Below are 18,681 nucleotides of genomic sequence, written 5' to 3' on the forward strand. Positions count from 1 at the left end.
TAGAACCACTTGGCCTAAGAGCACACATGTCAAGTGGTTCTGATAAATGTTTGGCATAAGCAAACAAAACATTTTATATTTTTGTTTTGCATGCAGGACCTGACCCCAGATTGCACTCGTATAGCTCCGGTTGCGGTAACCTCTAATCTTCAGCAACCAAAACATTCTTTCAGGATTAAGATCTAATTCCTCTGTCAGAATAGAGTGATGTTTGTTGAGAAGGAGGAACGTTTTGATTTAATGTGATCTGTATCAGCCTCCCCGGGTGTTAAAATGGTGTCTGGAGATGAATTGTACTGCTCTCTTCACGCTTTCATAAAACAGGAGGGCTCTTGAGGACAGTCGGTGCGTAGTGCCATTAGCTCTTATTTATTAGCAGCAGTCTGGTGCTTTAATAGCATTTCTGTTCTCTGTGCATTGGGAGACTGCTGGCCTAAAACGGTAATGGTGCTGTATTTCTGTCTGGCTGCCAAGCAAAGATCTCATTCTGTTAGTCTTTCTGGAACAACGCACAAGCCTCTTTTTAACTTCCAAAATATTATAATATTACGTAGCCAGAAAGCTGTGTGAAGGTCTTTTGATCAGAAAATTCCTCTTTTGTCCTTAGAAAGCCGTGGTGGTAGTGGAATTCTGACCATGTGGGTGGTTAACGTCGAGCCGAAGAGCAGTAACCATAAAAGAAGGCTGTTTGATTAGATGGGGTCGAGAGGGTGACTGCTCTCAGCCTGCTCGCGCTGCTGATAGTCGTTTTTGACACGGCTGACTCGTACCACATTCCAAGCATTGAATGACTGCCGTATGCTAACACATGACCTCATCCAACTCTGTGTCATGTACTTCCTGGAATCTGAAGTGGTCTGGTAATTAGTGCTGCTTGCTAAGGCAAGCATCAATATTAGTGTTGCTCCTCACCCTGAGTATTAGATTTTGGCGTGGTATTCATCCCACACTGTTCTATGGATGTTAATGAATATGTATTGTAACTTTCACCGAAGACCATAAAATGTGTCAAAAGATTCAGTGGACTGCATTCAAGAGTTATAATAATAGTTTACCCATAGTAGTTTACCCCAAAAATTATGGATTTGATGAATATCTGGTTGGGGGTATTAAATAAAATGGCAATACATCCTCACTTTAAAGGGTTAGTTCACCCAAAAATGAAATTTCTGTCATTAATTACTCAACTTCATGTTGTCCCAAACCTGTAAGACCTTCGTTCATCTTCGGAACACAAATTAAGATATTTTTTATGAAATCCGAGAGCTTTCTGACCCTCCATAGACGGCAATGCAACTGAAACGTTCAAGGCCCAGAAAGGTAGTAAGGACATTGTTATAATAGTCCATGTAACATCAGTGGTTCAATTGTAATGTTATCAAGCTACAAGAATACTATTTGTGTGCAAAGAAAACAAAAATAACAACTTTATTCAACAATTTCTTCTCTTCCGTGTTGCGTTCACGAGAGAACCATGACTCATGCGTGTGCATTCCTCTGCTTGTAAACAAGAAGCAGTGCATCCGTGTTCTATGTCAGAACACCGGCTCCTGTGTCAGCAGCATCGCAGGAGTGCGTCATGGTACACCCAAGAGTGTCAGCAAAATATGAGAAAAAAAAGGTGTACAATTTACAAACATGAAATTGTAAAAAAACAGTAATAGTATTTTCTCATAAAGCCTGCTCCAATAATCTTTGCTTTATTTACAGTTTCGATTTTTTTTTTTACCATGTATATGCGTTCGATTGATTTTGGTGAAGCACAATGTAATATTTAGGAAATATTACAATTAGGGGTGGGCGATATAGCCTATGAGAAAAAAAAGGTGTACAATTTACAAACATGAAATTGTAAAAAAACAGTAATAGTATTTTCTCATAAAGCCTGCTCCAATAATCTTTGCTTTATTTACAGTTTCGATTTTTTTTTTTTACCATGTATATGCGTTCGATTGATTTTGGTGAAGCACAATGTAATATTTAGGAAATATTACAATTAGGGGTGGGCGATATAGCCTCAAAATTATATCACAATATTTCAAGAATATTTGCGATAACGATATAGAAAAAAAAAACATGGAACAATGTTATATTGGTGATTGCAGCTGGCAGGCAGCAGCATTTATTAGTGCAAACAAATTGAAGGGCATTTTCCAACCTTTTCCAATGAGCTACTGTCATTGATGACAAACTACCTAATTCGAAGAGTAAATCTATTGTCATAAGGTGGCAGCAGCAGCTGTGTGTTCGACTTGAAGCAGACCGATCCGTGTATGACGTCAAAATACCGCGAGAGTGACTTACCCCTTATTTACCCCTAATTTACACTGCACGCGTCTGCGGTGCGTTACGGCTCCAACGCGGCCACTCTAGTCAATGCTTGTGTTTACACCAGCGGCGCCACGGCACGTTTCAGAAGCGTCCCAGAAGCGGCTCTCCACACCACTCCGCTAAAGATAGGTGCCTCACCTATTTTTGACGGTAAGAGTTTGCACTCGAATATGCTCTAGAACTACTCTCACGATACTTTGATGTCATATACCGATCAGTCTGCGTAGCGCTGCTGTTGTTGTGCGCGATAGGGAACGTATATCCACTATATCGCGATATGACACTTTTTATCATGTAAAAATGTATACTTGTATTATCGTGGACGGTATGATATGGCACACCCCTAATTACAATATTTTCATTTTTAGGTGAACTTTACTTTTAATAAAGGGGCCAGAATATCATAGGCTGCATCCAAAATTGCTTAAAAAAATTCCACTATTCTGTCATTCTGTCATTAGTTTAGTCCACTTAAATGGAGTGAATGAAAACAAGTGAGCGATTTTGAACATTGAGTTCGCTGGGAAGGGTTGTGTACGCCATTTTTTGCCAAGATGTGGTAATTCATTTAGCATGACTCCCACAGAGCATGGTTTTGGAAACTGCTACAAATGGCTATCCCCTCAGATAGTGCACTATATAAAGGTATAAGGGGCAAATTCAGACAGCAATAGAGAGTTAGGGATGGGACTTGGACCAGTAGGAAACCACATAGCAACACATTAAAGACTTGCCCTGGCCACTACCCACACCACCTTACAATATAAAATCTAGTTTCTGTTTGTAAACGTTTCTCAGTATGGTTCACCTGCGAGAAGTAACTTTAAGCCAAAGACCACCATATGGAATTGCTTCGCTGCTGCTCTGAAGACATCAGATGGAAATTAATAGATGTATGAGCTCATGCATAAGATAGTTTTACTGCATTAGTGGAGTCACCAAGTTACTTGTGATGAATGAGGTCAAATAGTTAATTTTAACTGTGGTCCATGACTGATTGGTTTTCTTGGCCAGCCAACTGAATGGTACTCCACTTCAGCCTGTTATGCTACTGAAAAAAGAATACCGTAGTCCTAGCATTCAGGGTCTGATGCCAACCGAAACAAAAAAATCTGTTTTTTCCCTTCGCAACAACAAAATCAGAGGCCAGTCAGGCCACAGTGGCAGCCTAGCAACATTAGTGGCTCAACTCTGGATCTGGAGCTCACAGGGAGGCTGAGAGTGTTTCTTTTTAATATGTGATGCTGTCCTTCTGCTTGTTTTGGTGTAATTTAGAACAAAGCCAACTATGCAGGTGACAAGGAAATGTGTTACACAACTGGAAACCAGTTCCCCAAATTGCGGTAAAATATAGGCCATGACGCAGAGCGGTCAGCCGCCGATTAAAAGCCAGTTGTGTGAAATTAGCTCTTTGAGTGTGTTGAGTGGGGCAGTTGTTGGTCGTGTGTCTTTATGGGACCCCCTGGAGAGTTCAAACAGAGCGTTTAGATCACGCTGATCTTTTGCAACATGATTGAAGGCCTAAACTATTGGTCAGCTCTCTCAGTCTCTCTGTTCTTTTAAACTCTGCAGGGATGCTCCTCTTGTTGGCAAGGCCATCAACAGGATCCATTTGAACTATTTCAGGTTTATGAAGCTCCATTTCAAAAACTATTCACAGGTGTCCTCACTACACACACATCTCTGATGGTTTGGATTTCCCCATGGTCTGTTTATGTGGTTTTGTGTGATTTTAATGCGAGTTTATACTTTTAACAGGACACCTGTAGATTCCTTCACCCACAGATGGAGGTTTTCATGCCTCACCAGCTGCTCTGAGGAGTTTCCAGGGGTTTCAGATGATTTGATCAGACCACTGCTGGGAACGATTAATGAATGTGCTAGAATCCTTGATTACATATGGAAATAAAGAGTTGCGTGTCTTCTTGATTCTGCAGCTTTTAGCCTCCAGCTACAGTTCATGTGATGAGAAAATGGATGGAAATGCATTTGCTTATCTAAAACACATGATGTCAACAGGAAGTTTAGTGTGTTCCGCCAGTTTCAGATGAGCGTCAGCCCATTTGCAAAAGATGTGAGCAGTAAGAATTGAATTCCTGAATTTGAATTACATTTTGGATGCAGAATTGCAGACCCCACTCCTATGGCTTCATGGGATTGTAAAGTTTCCATCAGATGTTCACTTTAGAATATAGGAGGAGGTAGTTCAACTTTTTTAACCGATATTTTGTATTTAGACATCCTTTAGTGGACTGTTTTTGCATATGGGTCATTCCGTGTCAAAATTTTTGATTTTGCTCATATTTTTTCTGAAGAAAGACAGACATGTATAGTGATGAAAGCCAAAATATTAAATGTCATGGATGGCTATTTACTGAGTAATCCACTATTTTGTAGAGGGGGTCAAAATGGCAATTTTCACCTGAGATTCAGAGCGGATAGTGGATTACTTAGTAAATATTCATCCATGACATTCAATATTTGAGCTATCATCACTATACATGTTTATCTTTCTTCGGAAAAAAATACTAGCAAAATCAAAACTTTGAGCCGGGGAAATTTCTGAAATTTGGTTGATTTCACACCGAATTACCCATATGCAGTTGAGTAAATTCCTCTTCCAGTCATCTCATTTCAAATTCCACTTCAACTTCCTGTGAGGTGTGGCCAGTTCAGTTCAAATTCCAGCTTATGAATTGAATGAGCCCATTTTTCAATTCTGAATCTTGCACATCCTTGATGTATATGATTGCTTAACCTATGATTTGTGATACACTACATCATTATTTAAAGCACTGGCTAGAAACATACGATCCCCTGTGTTCTTTCAACAATTACTCCCTATACGCTCCTTGTTCTTGTTCATATTGTATTATTGAATGAACTTTTTGGCTGTTGCATGAGCTCATGGGAAAAATAGGAGTTTCCCCAGGAAATGGAGGCTCTTTTGTGTGCTAGTCAGTCTGTACTGAAAGAGAGGGAGTTGGAGGCCCTGAACTCACAGTGTGGACACCAGCACCACACAGTCCATCTGCTTCATCTTAACCTTCCCATCACAGCTATTTGCCCGTTATTACTGACAGCTGCCAAAGGCCAAGCTCGTCTACTAGCTTGTGTGGAGGTCAGCCATGTGAAGACCTCTGAATGTCGAGAGGTCGTCATGGTAAAATGTTGAATAAGGAGATTGTTGGTTACAGGTTGCTCAACGTGATTGATATACTTGACCGGTGTACAGGAGAGCACTACAAACATGGTCAGTGGCTTCAGGGAATCATTAAAAACTTAGCGTAACTGCAATTTGTCACATGTCCCTGACCTTCCTGTCTCTACCATCCTATTTTTCATCATGATTATCTACAAGACAAGGGTTCTTCCTGTAGCAAATGGTCTCAGACTGCAAGCTGGCACTGTCTGCAGCAGTCAGCGGCACTGTGATGAATACATTCTAGGATGAATCTGTCCCTTCTTCTCTCATTGGGCCTCATTTACGAAACGAACGTACGACAGAAAATTGAGCGTACGGTCGTTTCAACGCAAAATTTGGAATTTATCAATATGGACGTGAGCGGTGGCTACGATCAAATCTCACGTCTGGTCTCAGCTCGTGTACGCAAGTTTTTGAGTTACATGAAGTTGCGCACAGCATAGTAAATACGGTGGAGAATTGTAGATTGACAGCATTTTGTTCATTTTTATATTCCTGACCGTCAAACGAAGCTCATTAGTCGATCGTTAATCAGTAAGATTAGAATGTCTTTTTTTGTTGTTGTTTTGTACAGGGCTTTAGCTTTATATGCGCGCAGCAAGACCGTGAGGATTCAATCGTCGCATCATGCACCTGCAGCGCTTCTGTGAAAGGAGAAAAGTTTCTCCGTGTTGTAAACTCTAGGGCGAGGCTATTAAAACCTGGGTGTTTTTAGGGGCGTGATGTTCAAATGACGATAGTTTTCTGGCGCCACATTTATCAACATGCGATCATTCGTACGATGAGATCGGCGGCATACGAATGTTTCATAAATCACACGTGAACTCTGTCGTAAATTGATTTGTGCGCACAGATCTGCGCTCGTTTCTACATTAGATTGATAAATGAGGCCCATTGTGTCCCAGAGCCCATAAAAATGAAAACGTTGGCATTGGCATTTTTTATTTAATTTTAACCTTCCTAGAAGTAGCCCCATCTCATGGGAGTGTGTTTCTCAAATGTACTGTTGAATTGAGCTGTATTGAATGGAAAACTAGATGGAAATCCTGCATTGGTGTGTAATACAGGAGTCTAAGTTGAACAGTCAATGCAGTGGAGGAATACAACAATGTAATCTCCTTTTACTGTAATTTTTCTCTCACCTTGACATCTTAATATTCTATATTATATTGTATATTCTAAGAAGTAACATTTGTTTTAACTAACTTTTTTATACAAAGATGGGATATTTGATTGTAAACAGCTGAATGAAAAAAAAATCTAAAATGTATGTCAAAATTTGAGTCCATTTAACCCTACACTATATTTCAAGTCTTCTGATGCCACACAGTATAGGGCTTTTCACACTTCACTTAACCCCAGGTATTTGTTGTTCTAAACCCTACTTTTAACCCTGGGTTTAAGGAACGTTTCACGCTTGTAATTTAGAAGCAGGATTAGCACCGCTTTTTACCCAGGGTTATGAAACCCTGCTCCAGCATTAAGATATCTTTAATACTTTTTGAGTTACAGGCATGCAAACTTTGAAGAAAAAAACGTAAAAAGTGCTTTTTCCCCATTTTTGAATGGCCACCATTGGCACATAATGCAACAAAGATTGCTAAAGACAACATTTTACTAACAGACCTACTAATCTCTGTGTAAAAATAACATTGTGATGCTGCCATCTTTAAGTCATTTTTAACCCCTTGTAATTTGGCTCTGAACCTCAGGTGAAAATTGCCATTTTGACCCCCCTCTACAAAGTCTTTGAGTTTGTATAAACATCAACAAGCTGAAAAATAAAACCAAAGTTTTTTTTTTAGATAATGTAATCTTGTTAAAATTAATTTCATAAAATTGGTATCGAAAAAAGTATCATTCAGGAACCAATATCGAAGTCAAGGTATCGATATCGAAAAATTTTGAACGATACCCAACCCTAGTGGTTCTATAGTATTTTGTCGCGCCGCTCGCGTCCAGTGTAGACACGGTGTTAGGAATCTGTTTTCCCTTATAAGGATTCATGCTTCGGGCATACCCCCTAACTCCACCCCCCCTCCCCTCCCCCCACTCGCCCCCGCCGATGTCATCGTCCATCACAATGTTTCACTGTAGACATCGTCCGATGCCAATTTTGTAGACATCGCCCAACCCTAGTATGTGATTCATATCTCAAATGTGTCAGATGGATCAATGTGTGGAGGCGTCTTTGGTTAGGAAGTGGGTGAATAGTGATGTTGGAGTGTAGTTTGGTGTGCACCCACACATTTTTTTTATGTTTGCATTTTTATTGTCAAAGACAGTTACAGACACTTAGTTACCCATTTCTTGTATTGCTGTATTGCTCTGTTCTTTGCATTTACCTTTTTTTCTGGGCAGACAAGCGCTTACTGTTTAAAGGTATGAATTCACTGGGTGGATAGAGGATGCATGAATGGATAGAGGGATAGGTGGGTGTTGAAAAGCAGAAAGAAAGAGAAGTGACTGGACTGGAAAGGAGTGTCCTTGTGTGCGGAGGTAGGGTGGGTGTAACTGGATTATCTCTTTTGTGAAATCATCACCACCCAGAGGACTGTACTTTGCTGGCTGCTGGCCCTGTAGGTGGAGTTTCCTTCCTTTAGGCCAAACGTTGGAGGTGCCCTGTTGGTTTCGACTCACTGGGGTGGGCCTTTTCCTCTCCTCTCCCAGAATGTTTTACATCAGGTGGCTCAGATCACCCTTTATGGCAGCCGAGAGTTGTATGACACGGTTGGAAACTCTGGCTAGCACTCTTTAATTGGTATACCTTGGTGCGGAGAGCTTTTATAAAGCATTCAGGGAGTTTGGAGGCCCCCTAAAAATGTCTGATGACTGAAATGTTTATATCAGGGATCTCCTGCACTGGTACAGCGTGGCTCTTTTTCACATGACAACAACATCTCGCCTGAATGGAATGGGCTACACTCTAAAAAATAAAAGCCTTTTTTACATATTACAGTGATGCCATTGAAGAACGCTTTTGGTTTCCCAAAAGAACGTTTCAGTGATTGGTTCTTAAAGGAACAGTTTCTTCTTTGAAAACCCCTTTTTCCACTATAAAGAAACTTCTACACAATGGAAAGGTTCCATGGATCGTAAAGGTTCTTCATGAAACCATAGATGCAAATAAAGGACCTTTATTTTTAAGAGTGTAGATTTGTTGAGGGGAAGAGCTGTGATTTGCATTTAGGATGGTTCTTTCTAAGAACAAACACTCTCTGTGGGAGAGTTTGTGTGAGGGCCAAAGCAGATGGACCCCCCACTGTTAGAGTTAGCCATTAGTTCTGGTCATTCATACGTCTGATGAAGGTCAACTGGGACGTGCTGTCACACAGAGCGAAGGTAGGACAGGTGGGCATCGGGTCGGCGATGTGTACAGGTGGGCATTACTAAATAACTACCCACAGCTACTGTCTGACTTTGAAATGCAGGCTTTGTTCAACCACAGACCCTCTACACCTGCCTTACAACCAAAGCATTATGTGCATAAAGATTATGTGTTTTGGTTTACTTAGCTATTCTTTGGCTACAATATTGTCCCTAGAAGTTGAATAAATATGACAACCTTCTTTTGGTGACGATCAAGCGACTTAAAAAATATATATAAATAATTAAATAAAGTAAAAGTGTTTTTTATATTTTGGGTGTTTTGAGCTATTGTTGCAGATAACAAATGTAATAAATTAAATGTTATAAATTAGGAACATACTGATATTCTGGAAAATATTTATGAAAAATGAAATAAAAACATTAGAATAAAAATAAAATGAATTTTAAATGAATTTAATTGTGTATATAAGTTTATGGTATGTCCTCATTTAAATAACTATACTACCATTCAAATTTTGTGGTCAAAATTATTATTTTTTTAATAAATTAAAACTTTTATTCAGCAAGGATACATTAAAACTGATCAAATTAAAGAAAAAGAAATCTGCAAAAAAGTATCACAATGTAACAAGTATAAAAATATTTAAGCAGCACACCTGCTTTCAACATTGGTAATAATATGACATGCTTCTTGAGCACCAAATCAAATTCAGAAGGATCATGTGACACAGAAGACTAAAGTTAATGGCTGCTGAATATTCAGCTTTGCCGTCACAGGATTAAATTACATTTTTATATTAGGACTGGTAAGCGAATAACATTTTTAATCTAATTAATTACATGACGTGGCGATTAATTAATCTAATTAATTGCAAATTCATCCCACATCAAATTTGGCTGAGAAACTACTCCCAAAAGATAATTTAAAGTCATTGTTGTGTAAAGCATCAAACAGACATTACAAAACGTAGCTTCAGCAAGAAACATTTTGTTTGATTCAACATAAAATTTATTACATATACTCTTTTGGACCATGAGGGTGAGTAAATGATGACAAAATCATCATTTTTGGGTGGGTGAACTACTACTTTTAATATTTTATTATTATTATTATTACTATGGAAATATGAAATTATTTCTTTAATGAAATGATACTCTAAATAAACTAAAACTGCCAGTAGGTGGTGTTAAATGTCTTAATGATTAAGTCATCGAGTCATTTATACATTCATTTGATTCGTTCAAATAGCTGATTCATTCAGGAGTGAAGTAAACGGTTCTCTTTATGAATGGTCCATTGAATGGTCCTTGTTCGACTTGAAGCGGATCTTCACCATCAGATCGAACGGTGTGTGGCATCAAAGTACCACGAAAGCGATTAGAGAGCAGACGACTCTGCATGCTTTTGATGTCATAAACCGATTGGTCTGGGCAGTGCCGCTTCAAATCCAATGATCCTAATGGTTCTCCCAATTCGTTCAAAACGTGCATTAAGAAATGAAATGCAGCTGCGTGTTGCTCGGAGACGAACAGTTCTGCTTTGTCTTTATATTTTCGTTGTCAAAATTTTGCAAAACAGACAACATTGTGTCTAAAATAACACAATATTATCTTATTTACTGAACTGTTGTATAAGATCAGTATCACATTTGCACTCGTGTGATATTGCACTTATTGCTCGTGGGATATTGCTTAAATATATGATGTAAATATGAGACAAAAACTCACAGGGGCTTTTTTTGCCCCATATCTTGAATTTTAGGGACATTCCAACTATGTCCTCCAGGCTCCATCACGCAGTGAGTTGTTGCCCTGCCTCATATTTGTCATCAATCAACTGTATGAAATGTCAGATGACCCACGCAGGTCTGGGGTGGGGCAAGTGCGTTAAATGCATTAATAATTGTAACGTGTTATTTTTCACCGTAATCTAATTAAATCATTAAATCTCCAGCCCTATTGTATATACAGTGGGTACGGAAAGTATTCAGACCCCCTTAAATTTTTCACTGTTATATTGCAGCCATTTGCTAAAATCATTTAAGTGGTTACAGGAACATCAATAAGTCAAACTCATAATAGGAAGCTACTGCTTAGGCATTGTGTGTTTGTGTGAGCATGAGCGTGTGTTCAGTTGACACAGAGACGAGCCTGAACATATAACGTTCAGCTGCCGTCACTTTAACAGCCTCCTGGGAGGAGAGGCACACAAAACATGGGAAAAATGTGAAAAATGCCTCCTTAGAACTCCCCCTTCTCCTACAAACTGATACCGTGTTCAGATTAGCATAGAAACATAGCCTGTGGAAACTGAAAAGTTTGCGGTTAATTAACCATAATTATCAACCCCAAACGGAGGGCCGCTCAGATAATGTTGACATGAAGTCAGGGCATGTTTTGACCATACACACAAGGGTGGACCTCTTTTTTTATTTTTCAGAAGAGACGGAACAGTTTTTCTGTTGGGCTGTGTTATGAGTCTAAGCCCTCATTTAGCCTAGCTTTCAAAACAAATGCTCTTTATGCATGTAGATCCCTCAAAGCTGAAGTAAATGTTTTTTATGATGTTTGTGTATGAAGGTTCCTCAAAAAGGAAACTGGTGTCAGACAGGCTGGTTAACATCACATCTAATGATCTAAAATGAATTCAAGTGAGCTTTAGATATAAACAAGCAAATATTTAGAGACTACAATGCTAATTCCCTGGTAAAAATTGAGTCAAAATATTGACATTTCTAAATAAAAGTCTTTTAGCTGCTTCGTCAAATGCCATGTTTATTCAATTCTGCTATCCATCAAACCACATACACAGGATTTTGGGATTTTGTAAACTGTCAAGGAGACATCGATTCTATCAAAATCCAAAGAGATTAAAGCATTTTAGTAGACAGGATCTCTCATATTGAATATGAATGTTTCTTGATGCCTTCCCATCTCCTTATAATCTGATGTAATACTGACCTTTCTTGTTTATATTTCTCTCTCTTTTTTGTTTAGTCATACTTCGTCACTGACTATGACCCTACGATTGAAGACTCCTACACAAAGCAGTGTGTGATTGACGAGAGGCCTGCGCGGCTGGACAGTAAGTATGCCGCTGATGGATGAAGGAGTCTGATTGTCAAACAAATCGCACAGGATGTAGGGAAACAACATACTGCTAACCGGCAGCAAAGATGAAGCACTTTATGATTTGATAATGCATCATAGAGATCAGATAAATTACAGAGGAACTGGTGCATTTTGTTATTATTCTATGCATTATGCATACTTGTGCAGGAGGGGTTATAATAAATGTACTGTAATATCACTTTGGACAAAAGCATCTACTAAATGACTACTTACTCCAGCATACATATTATACATGGTTGGTAAAAAAAAATAAAAATACTTTAAATTGAAAACATTTTCTAGGCGGAAAATTGCATAACTTAAAGGGATAGTTCACCCAAAAATGAAAATTCTGTCATTAATTACTCACCCTCATCGTTCCAAACCCGCAAGACCTTCGTTCATCATCAGAACACAAATTAAGATATTTAAATGAAATCCGAGAGCTTTCTGACCCTGCATAGACAGCAATGCAACTACCACGTTCAAGGCCCAGAAACGTAGTAAGGACATCATTAAAATAGTCCATGTGACATCAGTGGTTCAACCGTAATTTTATGAAGCTACGAGAATACTTTTTGTGAGTGGTAGATGTGTTGTTGTCTATGCAGGGTCCGAAAGCTCTTGGATTTCATCAGAAATATCTTAATTTGTGTTCTGAAGATGAACGAAGGTGTTAGATGTTTGGAATGACATGAGGGTAAGTAATTAATGACAGAATTTTTATTTTTGGGTGAACTATCCCTTTAAATACTTAGTTTACCAACCATGAAAATTCTGTCATTATTTACTCGCCTTTACATTTTTCATATCTTTATGACTTTCTTTAAAGCAGTGGTTCAACCAGGATGACAGTACCAGCTTCAAACTTCCAAGGGACAATAATAATTTTATAATTGAATATTATAATAATACTATTATTGAATTATAATAATTGTTACATCAACTTAATCTAAGTGTAATCTAAGTTATAATGCTAAAAAAACACTTTTCTGCCAAAAAACTGTTTTTTTATTGGCGAACATACAGTTCTTAAAGAACATACAGTCATTTGAATATTGTGTTAGACAGCAGAGGGCCTTCGAGTCGAAAAGATACAGTCCCACAGCAGAATGTGATCTTTTCTTCTGTATTGTGATGCACAACTGAATGCAAAAGATTATGATAAAAAAGTAGGGCAGGGACTTGGTTCTAGCCATCGGTTGTTTTTGGGATTTTTGGATGTGGGCATTGCACTCAAATACAGAGACAGGGGAATGTGAGCATGCAAAAGTGGGGTTTAGGCAAAATGAGTGATTGGAGAAGTCCAGCGTACGTCACGAAAGAGAAGTCTGTCGTTTTACAGGAAAATCAAGTTATGTAATTCTGATTAAAAATAATGAGGTCAAACAAAATGTCAAAAATAAAACATGCATTGTTCAAAATAAGATCAATAACATGCATTTAAAAAAACAGATGCATTTTCATTTCATGCCACTTTAATGTGATCTGATCACTAAAAAAAAAACACAAAAGGAGCCTGTGATTTCAAGCATTACTCAAGAAGGGAGCCGACTTCTGTCACTTGTTCACACAGACGTTATTCAATCTGCCGTTTGAGTCACACCTGTTAGTAAATACACTTATTAATCCTAACTGTTGCCATAGATACACAACACAACTCCTGTTAGGCCTTTAAATAAAGAAATCTGAATATAATAGAAAATAATCATTTATTTAATTTAGATACAGTTCTAATCAAACCCATAGTGCTGATGTGCAGTCTGTCTGTGGGTGACTAACATGGCTGTTCTGTGTTGGTTAGTCCTGGATACAGCAGGACAGGAAGAGTTTGGAGCCATGAGAGAACAATACATGAGGACAGGGGAGGGCTTCCTTCTTGTCTTCTCTGTCACTGACCGGGGAAGGTGAGCAGCGTTCCACTCACGTTTTCTCTCAACTTTCTCTCTTTCTTCCCCTTTCCCCTACATTGTCTGTCTCAGTTTCACTTTCATTCTGTTTTTGTCATTCCAGTTGTATTAATGTCCCTCCCCTTTGCACACATTTACATTTTCTGTAACTGTCAAATTAGAAGCATGCTAATTTACGCCCCAGGTTTTGTCTCGGTGAAACCCAGCACATGCAAATAAACAGATCTCACACACGTTGCAGTGTGTGTCCTCGAGGAATGAGGAGTGTGATCAGCCGGTTTGTGACCTCTTTGAGTCTTTCCCACTTTGTGTTTATGCAGTAAACAGTCTTTCCTTCCTTCGTTTACATTACCCCGCTCAGAGCTGATGGCGCAGGCCTCTCTGAACACACTCTCTCAATCTCTCCAGAGTCCATGACAAGCATTTCCTCCTGCATGACATTTAGACGACTCGTACTGTTAGAATCAACAGAGACCTCATATGAGTGTCCTTCCCTCCCCTGTTCTCCGTAATACAGCTTCTAGCCATCTTACAGCGTTACTGGAAAGTTTATAGCAACGGCATGTGAACTGAGTGACCTTATGTCATCCTGTGTACTGTAATGCAGTTCTGTGGCCCAAAACAGAGATAGCTGCTCATCAGCAGGAAGGGTGGGCTTGCATTCCATTTAGGTTTTGTGGAGAGGTGGAGCTCTGCTTTGTGGGTGTATGCGTGTGCTTTTATTTCATCATTTCTGAAAACGTCCTCACTAGGGATGCCTGATATATTGTTTTTTTTTTGTTACTAGTTTCCCTCAAGTTGACACACCAGGTGTCTTAGCAGAAAAACCACTAGTATAGTTATTTATAGTATTTTCCACAGAGTTTTTGTCTTAACTTTGAAAAGTATATTTAATATACTAAGTGCAAATAGGCCGCCTTGTTGCGTGTAACTCCGCCCACCAATGTGTGATTGGGTTAGTCAACACTACAAACGACGATCGCCTAACAACAGCTCCAGTGGCGTTGATGGTAAAGCGTGTGCTGTAGTCATTTTTAACTTGATCGACCCGAGGTTGAATCTGCCTTTTGCCAAACTTTTTTTTTTCTCCCTTTGCAAATCTCATAGTTCATCGGAAAGGCATTTATTTTCAATAAAAATGAAGGAAATAACTGAAAAGTTGAAAATAACGTATCGGGGAGGGTTAGGGTAGGTGTAGGGAGGGCTTTATAGTCCCAATAAGGTAGCATCCATTTAATAATTTGAATTAAAATCACAATTTACACTCATTACATTGTTATTGCATACTGTTTTATAATGTACTACAATACTGAGGTGCAGATAATTGCCACTATTTGCAATAAGTAGTATAAATAGCAGAAAATCCTGCAGTTTTAACATAGTGTAAATAGAATCTATAGCTATTTGCACTTAGTGTAAATAGCATGCGTCACTAAGAAAATATGCTATTTTCATTTAGTGTAAATAGCCGCTGCCATATTTAATTTTATTTCGTTTCATATAGTGAAACCTTAATAAACTGCATTTTTTCAAATGTTTTGACTGAAATTTCAGTTTCTTTAAAATGAACAAATTACATTTCTTTCACTATTTTATGTTATGTGAAGAAAATGTTGAAACACTATATATACGTTTGGGGTCAGTATGATTGTTACAAAAAAATAATTTAAATAAATGCTGTTCTGATTTTTTTATTCATCAATGGATCCTGAAGAAAATGCATTAATGTTTCCACAAACATATATTTATCAGCATAACAAAAAAAGGATAACGTTTTCATGTTTGTGTGTGTGTGTGTGTGTGTGTGTGAGTGTGTGTCTGAGAAAAAATGCATTGCTAGTTTCAAGCTGCTTGGACCTTTTTAATGGCTATGCATCATCTTGTTTTCCTCAGCTTTGAAGAGATCTACAAGTTCCAACGACAGATTTTGAGAGTGAAGGACCGGGATGAATTTCCCATGATTCTAGTGGGTAACAAAGCTGATCTTGAGCAACAGAGACAAGTGAGTGGCATGAATCACTTCAAGTACTGCAATTTCAGAGAGCTGCACTGAATGAGTTTTGATATGAACATTTTAATACTCTTTGTCTGCATTGCAATCTTAGCATGACTTGGCAGTCTGTTGTATCCATTGCAGAGATTCTGTCTATATAGTTTCTGTTGTAAAATGACACATGTACGTACTGCACACATATATACAGAACTCAAGAGCACAGTGTCACAGTAATTACTTGTGGATGAAATTCAATCCTGACAATCAATGAACTGAAAGGCTGAAAAATATCACAGAGTGTGTGTGTCTGAGAGAGAGAGATGGTAATAAAAGATATGGGGTTACTGAGTGCATAGATAGACACTCGGATTGTGTTACACTGCCACTTAGTGTCAGAACAGAAAACGTCAGCCTGTTGTAAATTGACTGCATCAATTGTTTTTACTTTTATGAAAGGCACCTTATGAGACACATTGTTTTAATCAATATCGGACAGAAAATAAAAACTGTGATAGGAGATAAAATGAAGTGCATAGCTGGATTTTAATTAAGGATGGATTTCTTTTTCAGGTGACCCAGGAGGAGGGTCAGCAGCTCGCCCGACAACTCAAAGTCACATACATGGAGGCCTCAGCTAAGATCCGTATGAATGTAGACCAGGCTTTCCATGAGCTGGTCCGTGTCATAAGGTGTGTGTGTGTGTGTCATACATTGCTGTTGTACCACCAGATGGTGGCAGCAGACAAACAGCAGGCTGTGGTTGGAATGGAGCACTTGGATACTTGCACACCGCTTTGGATGTATGTAAATCTGTAAACATTAAGAAATGATAAACATTTCAAACAATAGTATGCTACAATGTTGTCATTATGTTGCATAATTAATAGAGCTATTGGTGTCTACTTTATTCAATTTTAAGAGTAAAAATGTCTTGCATTGTGGGATATAATATCCTTACCTTTTATACACTGCATCTGGGTTTTTCATAAAAAAATAAATACAAAAATTTAAACAAAAAATGCAGCTGCACTGAACAGATTGACAATATGACAATATACGGCTGAACTGTTTTCAGTTCAGTGTTATTTTAGTATTATTTATATACTATTATAGTGTTAAATTGGCTTTATTGTTCTATTTTTCAAATTTTAGGTTAGGTTAATTTTTTTTGTGCTTTTGTCAATTTCGATTTAGCTTAAATTTTTATTAATTTTTATGTGTTTTAGTAATTTTAGAATTTTAGCTTAAACTGATTTATTGTATTTCCTAAGGTAACATTTCTCATTTTTAACATTTCTAATGAACATTTCTAATATAAGTTTTTTTTAGACTTTATATTTACATTTTATTTTAGCCTTATTTCAGTTACCGTTTTTAATAGTTTCAGTTAAAAATAACTAAATTGAAATAAATTCAGTTGGAAGCCAAATGTCTCGTATGACATGTAATCTTAATTTGAGCTCAGAGATTTGTACACTAAATGTGCAACATGTTTTGACTGATTGTCACATCCTCTCACAGGAAGTTCCAGGAGCAAGAGTGCCCACCCTCGCCGGAGCCCACGCGCAAAGAGAAGGATAAGAGCGGCTGCCATTGTGTGATTGTCTAATTGGCCTTTCACTGCCGCCACTCACCCAGCTGCTGTCACCGGTCCCTGCCCCCCACCCTGCCTTCTGACATCACGTCCTGTGCGGATGAATTCGCTGCCTTTCTACATGTGCATGTCTTCAAAACAGCAGTCTCTCTCATAGCCTTATCAGGGGCATTTGTGCCTCTAGGACTTCACTACTAGAAGAACCAAACTGACAAAATCTTGATCGAACTCACCATTCTACCTTCAGCTAGAGTACTGACATCAGTGTGATTTAGAATATGGTAATCGTGCCCCAACACTAAACATCGCTTCTTACAAATATGCTATAAAACACACAGTTTCTTTTTTTTTGTATTTTGAAGGATTTTTTTCTCTTGACTTGTGACATTTGTACGTTTGCTGAGATGGAAAGACTAAATGAAACACCATTGAGATTGCAGACGACTTTTAGTCACGAGATCTAGATTGAGATGATGTTCTGAAGCTTTGTGTGTGTGTGTGTGTCGTGCCATATCTGTTTTTACTTCCATATGCTAAGTTGCGATTGTATATAAGTGAAGATTTGTGTGAGTTGAGACCACCTTTATAATGACAAAACTCAGTTGCAGAGTTCCGTGTGTGAGGTTGACGAGCTTGTTTTGACATGCATTAAAACAATAATGTACTCGCAGATGTGTACGTAGATAGCCTCTAACATTATGCCAATTTTGTCAGCAGTGAAGTCAGTTTGCCAACTTATTGTTTGGTCAAGATGTCTTTTTTATTTGCATCGTAAGGCTTCTTGGCATGTATGGGTTTGATTTTATAAATTTTTTTAAAGGGATAGTTCACCTAAAAATGAAAAATCATTCACTTAGCCTCTTCACTTGTTCCAAAACTGTTCCAAACCGAAACCTTTTGTCTGCGGAACACAATTTTTGTAGTAGTTTTTTTTTTGTACTGTTGTTATTTTACAGTACAACAGTAATGTATTTCTATATTAATTTAATGTTTATAATTTCAATATTATAGTCAAATTTAGTGCTGTCAAACGATTAATCACGATTAATCGCATCCAAAATAAAAGTTTTTGTTTACATAATATATGTATGTGTGCTATGTATATTTATTATGTATATATAAATACATACACATGCATGTATATATTTCAGAAAAATTTTATGTTTATATATTAAATATTTTTTTATATAAATATAGGCATGTAAAT

General features: G+C 38.0%; 1 protein-coding gene across 1 annotated transcript in view; it reads left to right on the forward strand.

The window, feature by feature from the left end:
- Positions 1 to 17,793, forward strand: part of rras2 (RAS related 2) — a 37,612-nt gene extending 19,819 nt beyond the window's left edge. Inside the window, exons 3-7 of the mRNA XM_016273137.1 lie at positions 11,864 to 11,951; positions 13,782 to 13,884; positions 15,781 to 15,889; positions 16,451 to 16,569; positions 17,402 to 17,793. Of these exons, the coding sequence (XP_016128623.1) occupies positions 11,864 to 11,951; positions 13,782 to 13,884; positions 15,781 to 15,889; positions 16,451 to 16,569; positions 17,402 to 17,489 (507 nt within the window). The 3' untranslated portion in view covers positions 17,490 to 17,793. The remainder of the gene's footprint in view (positions 1 to 11,863; positions 11,952 to 13,781; positions 13,885 to 15,780; positions 15,890 to 16,450; positions 16,570 to 17,401) is intronic.
- Positions 17,794 to 18,681: the final 888 nt, after the last annotated feature.

The sequence above is a fragment of the Sinocyclocheilus grahami genome, unplaced genomic scaffold, assembly GCF_001515645.1.
Source record: "Sinocyclocheilus grahami isolate Dianchi unplaced genomic scaffold, SAMN03320097.WGS_v1.1 scaffold76.1, whole genome shotgun sequence".
NCBI classification, from domain to species: Eukaryota; Metazoa; Chordata; class Actinopteri; order Cypriniformes; family Cyprinidae; genus Sinocyclocheilus; species Sinocyclocheilus grahami.